This window comes from Haematobia irritans, chromosome 1, assembly GCF_050003625.1.
Source record: "Haematobia irritans isolate KBUSLIRL chromosome 1, ASM5000362v1, whole genome shotgun sequence".
NCBI classification, from domain to species: Eukaryota; Metazoa; Arthropoda; class Insecta; order Diptera; family Muscidae; genus Haematobia; species Haematobia irritans.
Window position 1 is genome coordinate 108007431 of NC_134397.1, and position 14314 is coordinate 108021744.

The window sequence follows — 14314 nt, forward strand, 5'->3', positions numbered from 1 at the left end:
ATTGAAAAAATTCCCTACATTTGTAGAAAAAATGAAAAATCTGTAATTTTTTCCCTACCGATGTAATTTTAGGAAAAAATCCCTACAAAAAAGGATTTTTCCCTATGCATGGCATCACTGGCTACATGTACGACAAATTGTTGTACACAATTTGTTGCGCACAACTTGATAATAATTTGGTGCACACAACCGATAACGACAACTGATTATTCAATGAAATCGAAATCGATTCGGCCATTTTGCACACATTTCGACGGCCACTACATTATTTAGCCGAAGATTTTTGTAATTACTCAAGAAATACGCAGTTAATTTATAAAAAAGTTGTGAAAAGCTGTAGTTAAATTGGTTTGAACAACAAATTTTATGAATTAAATATGGCACGCTATACTCAGAGACCAGAAAATGCTTTGAAAAGAGCTAATGGTAAGTGTTACGACGAAAAAAATCCATGCGGACACGAATTGCATACATAGACAATGAGTATGTGGCAACGGCGACGATGTGACTATATATCGGAAAGATATACTTGTTTGAGACCACTCCTGATTTTCAAGATTTGACTTAAATTCATATCTTCCAAAGTTGTTTTATGCATATTTATTTATTTTTATTTATTCATAGGCCAATAAAGTACAACTTGTCTTAAAGCAAAGAAATACAATACAAAATAGAATTGTGGTCAATAATTCGTCGATAATTATTTTTATTGGAACGGCACAATTTTTTTAAACACTAAACCCGGGAGTAGGGTATTCTAACAAAAGTTAGGAATAGAATGGAGATCAGTATTGCGCAACGCCATGTTGATCCGCATTTAAGCCTAGTACTAAGACCACGTTTTCGCACGAAAAACTGTCATACTCCATATAAAAAACGTTACGCTGAATAAATGCGAAATCTTTGTTTTGAGCATTTTCCAACAAATATGTATACAACCCTGGATTTTTCGCACAAAAAATAGGCAGGCATATTACTTCGCATAAATAAGTTAACATACATGGGTTTGATACCCTATTTACGGAGATAGATGAAATATTCGGTTTTCGCAGAAACGAACTTAGTACTGAGCATTATTATGTAGGTGGTTATGGCTTGGACACGCTAAATAATTCCCTAAGTAATCGAGGTATATGATTACAGCGGTCTTTAGTAACGTAGTTCGCACAGGTATCTCAATGGAAAGGTCTAACTTACGGTGTCAGTGATGCTGGTTCAGAAATATGCATAATAGTGTACTGCAATTTTCGAAAGAAAGAAATAAGAATTGGTTGGAAAATTATCGCCAATATATAGAACATAAATTTCCAAAAATAAACTAGTTTATATAGTACATATAGAGTTCGTGTTCATTGTTGGTATGATTTCAAATCTATGGAAATGGTTTGCTAATGTTCCTAATCTGGCATACGTATACTTGAAATTAATTTAAAGCTAGCTATTTCTCAATTAGTAGTGGTTGACACTTCGATTAATTTTATATCGTCTCAACTAACTATTTTAACATGACGATGTCATAGGAAGTACCCTGTCGTACATGTAGTTAGCTTTAAATTAATTTAAAGCTAGCTATTTCTCAATTAGTACTGGTTGACAGTTGGATTGATTTTATATGGACTCAACTATTTTAACATGGCGATGTCATAAGAAGTAGTCAATTGTCCATCTCTGCATTAGTTTTAATTAGCTTAAAGTTAGTTACAAATCTGTCAATTTAAAGTTAGCTTTTTAAATGTACTTTAAGCTAGTTAGTAGTTAGTTTTCAGTCAACGAAAAATTAGTTAAATAAAAGTTGTGCTAAATGACTATTTTTTAGCTTTCTACAATAAAAGAGGGTTTAAAAATTTATATATTTATATGTTTTCATAAAACAAAAATTTATTCCCATAAAAATTAAATAAGACACTAGCATCAAAATATAACAGTACAGTTTTCTGGAATACAGGATTCTTTCTTTTTTAAAAAGCCTTTCTTTCCTTTTTTTCAAAGTCTTTCCTAACACCCTTCGTGTTCTTTTGTAAGAAATATATAATATATTTTAAATATATTTTAGTTATTAAAACACTTATACTTTTTTAGTAATTCTCTATTTTAAGAGAATTTTTCAACGAAGCTACAGCATGCGGTATTGTTTACTAATGACATTTCTAATGAGTTTACAAAAAAAAAACGACGCTGTCTGCAATCGGAAGGCATCGGTTGCTGTTAGCGAAGTGTTGTATACACTTTTATTGATGTAATTCCTGCATTACATAGTAGTTAGCTTAAAGTTGGTCTATACAAGCGAACTTAAATTTAGTGTTTTTGGTAGTCAGCTACTCAATTGACGGCAGGGTAGTCAATTGCCCAACTCTGCACTACTTTTAATCAGCTTAAAGTTAATTACCAATACGTTAATTTGCAGTTAGTTAGTTTTTAATCAACTAAAATTTAGTTGATTAAAAGTTGTCCCTAAAATCTATATTTTTCGGCTTACTACAATAAAAGGGGTTTTAAAAATGTATATTTTAATAAAACAAACATTTATTCATATCAACATTAAATAAGACACTTCAACTTCAAAATATAACAATACAGTTTTTTGGAGTACAGAACCCTTTCTTTTTTAAAAAGTCTTCAAATGCCGTTTGCTAACATCCTTCGTGTTCTTTTTGTTAGAAATATTCAAACAACCACACACAATAATTTTAAATATATTTTAGTTATTAAAACACTTTGTACTTTTTCAGTAATTCTCTATTTTAAGAAACAATTTTTCTACGAAACGATAGCACGCGGTATTGTTTTTTTAATGATTTTACTAAAAACGACGATGTATACATTTTTATTAATGTAATGTCTGCATTGCATAGTAGTTAGCTTAAAGTTGGTCTATACAAGCGAACTTAAAGTTAGTGTTTTTGGTAGTCAGCTACTCATTTGACCGCAGGGTATTGTCCTACATAAAAGAGAAAATCCAAATTCCATTAATGATGAATATAGTAATATTATAACGTAAATGCCATATAGAAAATTTTACTAAAAATAATGTTCAATAATTTATTATATTGAATATATACAAATCTAAGAACCACGCCTATATACCTGCAATATCTCACCTACTTTATTTAATTATATCATTTTCAAACAGAATTCATTGAAGTGGGCAAACCTTTACGTGCCCTGGATACGTTGCAGGAAGTGTTCCGTAATAAACGTTGGAATTATGCGTATTCGGAGACAATTATTGAGCCACTTATGTACAAATACTTGTACTTATGTGTGGAGCTTAAAAAGTCCCATATTGCTAAAGAGGGACTTTTCCAATATCGTAATATGTTCCAATTGGTAAATGTGAATTCCTTGGAAAATGTTATTCGTGCATATTTACGAATGGCAGAAGAACATACTGAAGCTGCTCAAGCCCAGTCTTCTGCTGCTGTAGCTGTTCTGGAGTTGGACGATTTGGACAATATTGCCACACCGGAAAGTATTCTAATGAGCGCTGTGTGCGGTGAAGATGCTCAAGACCGCTCGGACCGCACTATTTTATTGCCATGGGTAAAATTTTTATGGGAGTCTTACTGTCAATGTTTGGAATTGTTGCGTATTAATACTCATTGTGAGGCTTTATACCATGACATAGCACGAATGGCATTTCAATTTTGCCTTAAGTATAATCGCAAAAGTGAATTTCGCCGTTTATGCGATAAGTTGCGAAAGCACTTGGAGGATATATGCAAAAGCACCAACCAAAGCACTGGTGTTTCTATAACAAAGTTGGAGACTCAACAGCTATGTCTTGAAACTAGGCTTTATCAGTTGGACTGTGCCATACAAATGGAGCTTTGGCAAGAGGCATACAAAGCAATTGAAGATATTCATGGTTTGATGGCTTTATCTAAGAAAGCCCCATTGCCCAAAACAATGGCTAATTATTACCAAAAGTTAGCTATGGTTTTCTCTAAAGCTGGAAATCAACTTTTCCATGCCGCTGCTTTGCTAAAACTATTTCAATTAACTCGCGAATTGAAGAAAAATTTGACGAAGGATGATATGCAGAGAATGGCTTCGCATGTGTTGATTGCTACGCTCTCAATCCCTTTACCATCAGCCCATCCCGAATTTGACCGTTTCATCGAAGCTGATAAAAGCCCTCTCGAAAAGGCTCAAAAATTGGCCGTCTTGTTGGGGCTTCAGCAACCACCTACAAGAGCATCACTACTGAAGGAAGTGGTAAGTATCTCATTTTTGGACAGCCGCTGGAAATTAATTTATATATTTCGGTTTTAGGTGCGACTAAGTGTTCCTCAACTTGCTTCTGAGGAGTACCGAAATTTGTACAATTGGTTGGAAGTTGACTTTAATCCTTTAAATTTGTGCAAAAGAGTTCAATCTGTAGTAGATGCAATTGAAGCGATTCCTGGAGAGAATAATCCTTTGTCACCATATGTTCGACCTTTGAAAGACGTAACAATTATGCGCTTGATACGCCAAATATCACAAGTATACGAGAGCATTGAATTCTCTCGATTGCTAAAATTGGCTTCATTCAGTAACATTTTTGATCTGGAAAAACTTCTTGTTGAGTCAGTTCGCCATAATGACATGCAAATACGTATTGACCACCAAAAGCGTTGTATATACTTTGGAACTGATCTTACCGAAAGTCAGAGGGAGGACCATCCCGACGGACCTACTTTGCAATCTATGCCATCCGAACAAATACGATCGCAGTTGGTAAATATGTCAACGGTGTTGCATCGAGCCGTTTCCATTGTGTATCCCAATCGGGAACGTGACCAACGTGCTAAGTATCGTAGCCAAATGGTTCAACATTACCATGAAATCAAAGATAGAGAACATCAACGTATTTTACAACGTCAAAAAATCATTGAAGATCGCAAGGAATTCATTGAAAAGCAAAATAATGCACGTGAAGAAGAAGAAGCTCGACGTTTGGAAGAAGAAGCTCGTAAAGCGAAATTGGCGGAACAAAAACGACTGGAACAAGAAAATGAAGAACGAGAACGTAAGCGACACCAAAATGAAATACAAGCCATCAAGGAGAAGAGCTTGAAAGAAAAAGTGGAACAAATTTCCCAAACTGCTCTTGGTAAGAAGATGTTGGAACGTCTTGATCCTGAAAGTATCAAGAAGTTGGATGCTGAACAAATTGCTGCTCGGGAATCGGAGGAGCTACAGAGAGAGCGTAAAGAGTTGCAAAATAAACTAAAATCGCAAGAGAAAAAGATAGATTATTTAGAACGTTGCAAACGTATGAAGGAAATCCCACTTTTCGAAAAGTACTTGAGCGAAAAAATGGTAAAAGATAAGGAATTCTGGGAAGCCCAGGAGAAGACACGCATAGAAAATGCAATTCTTGAACGTAAAGACGCTGTCGCACAACAGGAGCGTTTGAAACGTATGCATCCCGATAGGGATACTTTCTTGGAGTCCTTGAAAATTGAGCGTGCATCGGTCTATGCCGAGAAATTAAAGCAGTTTGAGATAGCTTTAGCAGAAGAGCGTAAGAAACGTTTAGCAATACGAGTTGAATTAAGGCGTGAACAACGTCGTAAGCAATGGTTAAGAGAAAAGGAAGAGGAACGTTTGCGTAAAGAAGAAGAAATTCGTCGTGCTAAAGAAGAGGAGGAACGTGCAATAGCTGAAGCTCGTCGTAAGGAACGCGAGGCCGAGGAAGAAAAACGGCGCATTCAGTACGAAAAACAACGTGCCAAGGAGGAGGAAGCCGAACGTAGAATTCTGGAAGAACGTGAGCGTTTAGCTCGTGAAGTAGAGCGCGAAGAAAGGGAGAAGAATACAGATAAGGGACGTGGAGATGTTTGGCGGGCACGTGGAGAACGTGCTGAGCGGGCTTCTGATAATCCATCGGAATGGCGTCGTGGAGCAGCATCTAATGCCGAACGTGAGCGTCCATCTGAGCGTAAAGAGTTCGAAGGCAATGATGGCAATTCTTCGTGGCGTACACGTCGCGATGTAGAGCCATCAAATAAGCCCCGTGATGGACCTAGTGGTGGACGCGATGATAAATGGCGTCGGGGTGGACCAACAGACGAACGTCCTCGTGGCGATTTTCGACGAAATGATCGCCCAGCCGGAAACGATTTTCGGCGCGATGAACGTCGCGATAATAATACCGGAGGAAGTTGGCGGGATGCCCCACGTCAACCATCCGATCGCGAAAATCGTCGCCCTGATCGTCGTGACCGTGCTGATCGTGGTGGTGCTGGAGCTCAAGATTCTGGAAGCTGGCGCACGGAACGTCCCTCTGGTCGAGATGAGAAAGAGAAGCCCAAAAGAGAACAAGATAAAGGTATGTTAGTTTAGGGGATAGGAGCATTTTAGCGAGCCTCCTTTTTTATTTACAGAGAACAAGGCCGGTGATGACGGAGAATGGACTAATGTTAGACGTCGTTAAGCTATGGCATGCTAATAAAAATATATACAACATACAAGTTTCATTAAAGAAGATAAACACCAACTACGAAGCTTGGTTTAGCTTTGCGTATTGTCTTTTTATTTCATATTGTTTTTTTTTTGTTTATTTCTAGAGTCGAACTTTTGGGATTGAAAATGAAAATAAATTACATTGACTTTCAATTTTAACATAAAAGATTTTTTTATTTTATATTTTATATAAGATAAGTTTACTTGGATCCAAAGATTTTGACTTTCTCTTAAGGATTTTGGTATTGATTCCGAGCCAAATATGCGGCTTCTTTAAAATAAACCTATCTGGCATTATATCTAGGATCAATAAAATTAAAATTATGATTGAGATCTTTCATTTCATTTTCGCGGTATATTATAAATAAATGCCAGTTTAAAAATCCAAATTATAGCGTATACCTCAAAGTAAAAATGTGTTCATAATTCAGAAAAAAAACTAAACCAAAAATGCTAAATCTTTAAAACAAGTCATAGCCTATATTTGAAGCTTTTTATCTCAAATCTAAAGATTCAATATATCAGTTAATTTAAGGACGATTTCTTTAATTAAAAAATAAGTTTCTTTATTTAAAGTAAAAGTTTCTTTAGTTCAGAGACATGCGGCATTAATTAAAAAATAATTTGAAGTAATGATTAGAAACTTTATTTTAATTAAAGTGTCAATATCTTAAATAAATTTGTCCTTAATATTTTTTAAATTGCGCATCCTAAAATTTAGGTTGCATAATCTTTAATATCACGTAAATATTTTTTCGGTGTACTTCTGAATTTGTATACCCTAAACCACGTACAGTGCACTCGCGGTAACGTGAACACCGCCTAACTTGAACACCACATAACGTGAACACACTTTTTCTTACACCATGCCATACTACATGAAGGAGCTCCTATTCTATTTCTTCTAATGCAAATCTCAACTTTGTGCTATTTCACGGAAGTATCATAGAATATGAAATTTACACAAAAATCATTCAAGTCAGAAACAACTATTTTTAAAATCCATGTGATATTTATATATAAACAGGCGGTACTAAGATTATGTTTCACAAAACCACAAATAAAAGTGCAAAAATAAGATAACTTACGAAATTATTTGGAAAATCGAAATTAACTTTAATGCAAAAAAACTTACGTTCGGGGAATCCATGGCTTACAAACACACACAGTTCAATGATTAGTAGTCATTGAACTGTGTGTGTTGGGTAGTTCCGGGGCGAACTAGCCCTTTGGAATTATTCCGTGGCTGGAACTAAATTAACTGGATCCGATACCTTTACTCTTTCAGCTCCTCAGTTCCTTATATTCATTTCGTTGTGTACTCATTCCATTTCTTTCGCTCTTTATGACAACAGCTCTCACTTAAATTGAAGTTGCCAGTGTTAGAATTAATAATGGCCGACAGATCTTTAGTTGTTAACACAAGCTTTATTGAAACAGAAGCGAGCGCAAAAATTAAAAGAAAATAATGACAGTACAGAATAACGGCATAAAAGAGACGAATGATGATAGAGAGCAATTATGACATTTATATATTAGTGTACAAATGATTATTCAATATTCAAGCTACTATGAGTGATGGTAAAGTGAATGCAAATAGTACTTCAACACTCCTCCTCATTCACTTTACATTACATCTGGCACGGAAATAATCATGTTTAATTGGTGGAAGCGGTTTGGTAAGGAGATCTGCAACCATTTCCTCTGTTGGCATGCCCATCCGACGGTGCCACCGTTATAATAAAGAACTCATCCGCTGTTCGATTTTCGGTCACTTCTCTCTTCCGCCCAATTCGCATCGGCATATGCTATGAGATCTTGTTCATTGTTTGAGTCACTTAAATTCAGTTTAAGATCAGATGTGGTTTTTAAGTATTTAAGAATTCGTTTGCATTGTGACCAATCCTCTGTTGAAGGTTGTGATACCTTTTGCGCTAATACGCTTACGGCAGCTGATATATCCGGTCGGGAGTTCACAGAAATGTATAAAAGATGACCAATAAGTTTTCTGTATTTCGTATTGTTTCCAAGAATTGTTGAATTTTTATCTTTCCCATAGGACAACTCCAATGGATTTCTTGTAGGTTTTGCTTCATCGAGACCAAAATCTTGAACTGTTCTTCTTATGTAATCTGATTGACAAATTTGAAAATTACAATTTTTGTCTTTAGAAATTTCAATTCCTAAGTAGTATTTTATTTGACCAAGGTCTTTTATTTCAAATTGTTTGGCCAATGAGACTACAATCTGGCTAACTTGATTTTGTGTGGAACATGAAATTAAAATGTCATCTACATGGACAATAATATAACACATGTTCCCGTTTATGTTACCACGGTATAAACAAGGATCGTTTCGACTCTGAATAAACTTTAGATTAAGTAGAGCTTCATGTAATGTATTATTCCATAGCCTTGCAGCCTGCTTTAGCCCATATATGCTTTTATTCAGCAAACATACAAGATCATCATTTCCCTTGGTAAAACCTTGCGGCTGTTTCATATAAATCTGTTCTTCTAGTGTACTATTTAAGAAAGCAGATTTCACATCTAAATGGTTTACAACCATATTTTGTTTCCCGGCTATGGACAATAAAATACGAAAAGTAGTGTGGTTTACGACGGGCGCAAACACCTCGTCGTAATCGACGCCGAACTTTTGGGAAAATCCCTGGGCAACAAGGCGTGCCTTAAATCAGTATATTTCTCCATCAGATGTGCGTTTCACTTTATAGATCCACTTACTTCCTATGGCAGACTTACCATCAGGTAGCTCTGTAAGATTCCATGTTCTATTTCTCTCCATAGATTCTATTTCTTCCTGCATTGCTGTGAGCCACTGCACTTTCTGTTCACCCGATATAGCTTGTTGAAAAGTCCTTGGCTCTTGAATTTCCTTTGCAGACCAAATTTCATCTATGAACTTTCTAGCAGGTAGACCTTTATTTTTCCTGGAAGAAACTCTTTTGTCACACTCTGGGCTTTCGATTCTAGAAATTTCATTTTTCTCTTCTTGGATTGATTCGTCTATACCATCTTTAAGCTCACCCTCAGACTGGCTTTGACACTCCTGTGATATATCAATAGACACATTTTCAATTTTATTTTTGTCTATACTTGCCTTATTGATTGCTTGATCATATGGGCAATTCTCCTCCTCAATCAATAATGCATCTTTGACTTTGGGCTTATTTCCGCAAAGAACTGAAACATCATTAAGACTTTGATCGAAGTCGATGAACAAAACGTCTCTAATAATCACAACTCGCTGCGTAACTGCGTCATAGCAACGGTATGCTTTTGACTTCGTATCAATGCCAAGAAAAACCATTTCTCTAGCTTTGCTGTCTAACTTTTGTCTCTTTTGTGAAGGGGTATGGACAAAGCACCTAGATCCAAAAATATGTACATCTTGTACAGATGGTTCTATACCATACCATAACGTATGAGGAGTTGTATTTGTTGTTCTGGTATACACAATAATTCGCAGTCGAAATAGCCTCTCCCCAGAATATATTATCTAATTGTGCTTCAATAAGCAGGCACCTTGCCATCTCAATTAATGCTCGGTTTTTCCTCTCGGCTTTCCCATTTTGTTGGGGACTATATAGGGCAGTGAATTGGCTTTCAATCCCTTCTGACTTGAGAAAGTTTATAAAACTTTTACCAATGCCCTGCCAACATTTTTTGAATTTGGGGGCGCTTCTGAGAATCCCCAGTACGTCGAAAACAATCATACGATATCAAAAGCGCCGTCACTATTGAGAAGTTGTACCACGCCAAGTTACTACAAAAAGGTTTCGCATGAGTGCAATTATTAGGTGCCTTTATAGATCAATTTAGAACGACGCCAATAAGAGACCCTCCAAACAATCAGAAAAAGCACATTTTAAGATAGTGGTAAAAGAATCATTGTGGTCGAGTAAAACACGTTTGTTTTGATATTTATTAATTTGATTAATCATTTACAAATTCTTAAAAATATAACATTTATACCACTATCACATCACATTTAACATCATTTTTTGCATTAATGATGATGTAGAGTTACAAGTAGCGAGTTACATGTTGCAGCGTCTATCAACCAGTGTTTTTTTTCCGATGGAGGCAGCGTGTCTGTAAAATATTTGAAAAAAACATCACTTTATTCCATTTGGAAAATCAAAAATTGTTCACCACACCTTTCACAATTTTAAGCGTAAAATCTGTTTTCAGAACTTTATTTTCGTTTTTATTTAAATAAAATATAACAAGCTGGTTGCGCTTGGCGTTTCACAAAAAATAAAATGGCTTTTGTAAAAGTAGTGATGGCAAAATACATGTATGAAGTACATTTTGTACTTTATGATACGCTGCCCCCCATCACAGTAGGATGGTTGTAGTGACATTTACGAGTCTGTGGTAGCGATGAAGATGAAATGGAACTTTGAAATGCTGGCAGGGTGTATTCACCCCCTCTATCTGACCGAATAGCCTTTGGTGTCCGCCTAAATTGAGTTTGGCAAAGCTTGACGAAATCTCTGAACGCTTGCTCGCTCAACTTCAAATTTTCTCGACAACAGACAAATTATAGTAAAACCCGAAAAATCATCTATAAACGTGAGAACGTATCTTTTTCCGGACGGCGTTGTTGTTTGCATTGGCCCGCAAATATCAGTGTGAATCAAATCCAAAATTGTACTAGACTTACTCATTGACAGTTTTGGAAAAGGTTTTCTTGCCATTTTTCCTTTGACGCATGTTTCGCAAATTTCTTTAATACCGCATTCAACCAGTGTAATATTTTTAACCATTTCACCAGAAACCATTTTTCGTATTGCTTCAGGATCGCGATGTCCTAACTTCCTATGCCAAACATGGATACAGTTGTTATTGTGCTGCAATACCGCATTTATATTATCTGGTTGCCTTAAAATAAACATGTCATATATAATATCCGCAATGCCGATGTTCTTAGCTCTTTTGTTAATCAAGCAGTTTTTTTTCTCAAATGATACAAAATATCCACTTTTTGTTAACTGCCTTACGGATATAATGTTTCCAACTATACACGGTGCAAATAAAACGTCATGTAAAATTAATTTGTGAACATTGCCATTTTTGTCAATAAATTGTACTTCACCAGATCCAATTCCCTTAATGGCAACTCTCTGTCCATTGGCTACCTCGATTGTGCTTTTGTACGTTTCATCCAAATTCATAAAAAATTGTTTGTTTCCAACTGCGTGGCGTGTTGCACCCGAATCCACTAACCAACAGCTGTTCATACTCCCAATAAACACAGGATGAGCGTTTTTCAAATGCAATAACTTTTCAGTTTGAGGTTATAGCCCATTCACATTAGGCTTGAAATCCACTTTTTTAGTACCGAAATCTAGTTAGAAATCTTAGGTGTTCACATTAGGAAAAAGTGGATTTCGTAGTTTTAACGGCTGACTATGTCAAATAAAAAAACAATCGTATTTTTTTTTAAATTTAAACTAAAATGGACAGACAAAAGTATTTATCATGGAAGCTATCTATTATAAATAGCAAGCATGAGAAAAATAAAGACATAATAAAGGCAATTATAAACAGGCGGAAGAGAGGCAAGTTGGCTGCTTGGGTGGCTCAGTTCCATACAAGTTTATTCATGTTGACCCTAAGTGGCACCAAAAAATTGTGGATCCATGTAAGTTAAGTGTTATGTTTCAACTGTTCTATAATAATAAACATAACAGTTTTTAGTCAAGAACAAGCACTTTCTGGGAGATCGACGTTCCCAATATGACAGAAACGGTGTTTAAAGAAACCTTCAGGATGTCGCGTGAATCTTTTCTTCTATTGTGTAAATTTCTCAGAGGAATGGCTAGAACAGACTGTAGCTTCCGAAAATACATACCACTCGAAAAAAGAGTGGCAATAGCGTTGTATGCACTTAAATCCTCTGCTGAATATCTGGCTATATCCCAGTTATTCGGAGTGGGAAAATCCACTGTTTGCTCTATCTTAATGGATTTTTGCGATGGAGTTTGGAAGGAAATGGCTCCAACATATTTAAGTTCAGATTTTGCAACGACAGAAAATATTCAAAAATGCATACATGGTTTTGAGCAGTACGGACTTCCACAATGTTTTGGAGCGATAGGTTGGTTCATTAATTAAATATTACTCTAGTTATATTTCTGAAGTCAATGTCTTTATTTCTTATAGATGGATGCCATATTGAGGTACATCCTCCTAAGAGTGAAGCTGTAGATTACTTCAACTACAAAGGATGGTACTCAACAGTTTTATTAGCTTTAGTTGATCACAGGTATGAAAGTAAAAGTACGCCTTAGTAAAACGTTAGGTGAAACATGTTCTATAATTATAGATACCGCTTCACATATATTAACGTCGGAGCTCCTGGACGTTGTAATGACTCTTCCCTATTTGAAAAGAGCAATTTGTTCCGTATTCTTCAGGATGGGCGATTAAAACAAAATTCTTCACTGATAAACGGCAAACTTATACCAGCTTTTATAATTGGAGATTCGGCCTTTAAACTTTCTGAGTTTTTAATGAAACCATACCCATTTTCAACTGAAGCATCACCTTCAGAGAAGTGGTTCAACTACTGTCTTTCTAAGTGTCGTAGGGTTGTTGAAAACGCCTTTGGTCATCTTAAAGCCCGTTTTAGGCGTATTGGTAAAGGCGTAGACAACAATATAACAAATGTTAAAAAAGTTGTAAAGGCAGCATGCGTTTTACACAATTTTTTAATTGATAGGAATGATAAAATCTACGAAATTTGGTTAGAAAAACAAGATGAAATTGAAAAAGCGAATAAAAAACAACAACCCAGTATTACATGTTACGATTTTGATATCGAGGGAAGAGAAATGAGAAATTTGTTGGCAGATTGTCTTATTAAAAAGCAACACTAATACTTTATCTAGTAATGTCCTTAAAAATAAGCATTTTGTAATAACAAAAGCAATATCTTGAAATAATCAATAAATTTCGAAAATTTTAACCGTTTGTAATTTATTACTTAGCTTTGAGGCAAGTCAACAACTAAGGTCTCAAATAGATATTTTTAATGTGCTTAAAATATTAATAATTTGCTCACTTTCGTAACATCGTGTCCCAACAACTAATTATAAAAGAAAAACATAAAAAGTTAAAAAAGCAAAATTGTATTTTTAAACATAATGAAAAAAAAACATTTATTTAAAATGGACATGTGAAAGTAAGAACAAGGATGTTTTGTATATGTTATGGACCCATATTTCTTAAAATTTCGTTCCGTTCTCGTTCAATTTCATTTTTTTCTCTTTCCAATTGTAATTGCTCCTTTTGAATCTTTAATAACTCCACGTCCATTTTTTTCCTTTCCTTGTACTCTTGTTTTAAAAGGGTTTCTGTAGTTTTCATCACCTCAAATATATCTTTGTAGGTGATTCTCTTCTTTTTCACAGGACATTCTTTTGTTTCTGACGAATCCGACGAGGACGATAATGTGCGGACGCGTTTGCTAGTGTTAGGTATTGGAGATCCAATTGTCAGGGTAGACTCAACCAACGGCTCATACCCTTCTAAAATGTCCATATCACTTTCTTCCAACAATTCTTGAAACGATGAGTCCTGAGAATCTAGAAAATAATGTCAACTCAATTAAAAATATGTACTCAAAAAAGAGCTCCTCATTCTCTTTTTTGAGTACATATTTTATATATCGGTATAAATATAAATTGCATTATGATATTTACCAATATTATCTTCCATAAATTTCTCCGCATTATTGCTAGGTTGGGTTCCAATAATGGCGTGAACGTCAGCATAAAGTTTCCAATTGGATGGCGCACCTCCAGATGGTCCAACTGTTTTATTCTCCAAGCTGA

The 14314-nt window shown here is 35.4% G+C and overlaps 2 protein-coding genes and 2 long non-coding RNA genes across 4 annotated transcripts; 2 read left to right on the plus strand and 2 right to left on the minus strand.

The window, feature by feature from the left end:
• Positions 1-225: 225 nt before the first annotated feature.
• Positions 226-6616, plus strand: eIF3a (eukaryotic translation initiation factor 3 subunit a). The gene is made up of 4 exons (XM_075291380.1): positions 226-426; positions 3131-4215; positions 4273-6316; positions 6372-6616. The coding sequence occupies exons 1-4, from the start codon at positions 378-380 to the stop codon at positions 6419-6421; spliced, it is 3228 nt and encodes a 1075-aa protein (XP_075147495.1). The 5' UTR covers positions 226-377; the 3' UTR covers positions 6422-6616.
• LOC142221626 (uncharacterized) lies at positions 2502-8696 on the minus strand. Its single transcript, XR_012718154.1, has 2 exons — positions 7586-8696; positions 2502-2938 (listed from the first exon to the last, which is right to left on the minus strand). It is a non-coding gene; the product is annotated as an uncharacterized LOC142221626 (long non-coding RNA).
• Positions 8697-10361: 1665 nt separating this feature from the next.
• Positions 10362-11711, minus strand: LOC142241106 (uncharacterized). The gene is made up of 2 exons (XR_012723489.1): positions 10631-11711; positions 10362-10565 (listed from the first exon to the last, which is right to left on the minus strand). It is a non-coding gene; the product is annotated as an uncharacterized LOC142241106 (long non-coding RNA).
• Positions 11712-12180: 469 nt separating this feature from the next.
• On the plus strand, positions 12181-13446 carry LOC142241114 (uncharacterized). Its single transcript, XM_075312852.1, has 3 exons — positions 12181-12576; positions 12642-12744; positions 12805-13446. Exons 1-3 carry the CDS (start codon positions 12216-12218, stop codon positions 13355-13357), a joined length of 1017 nt encoding a protein of 338 aa, XP_075168967.1. The 5' UTR covers positions 12181-12215; the 3' UTR covers positions 13358-13446.
• The last annotated feature ends 868 nt before the right edge of the window (positions 13447-14314 follow it).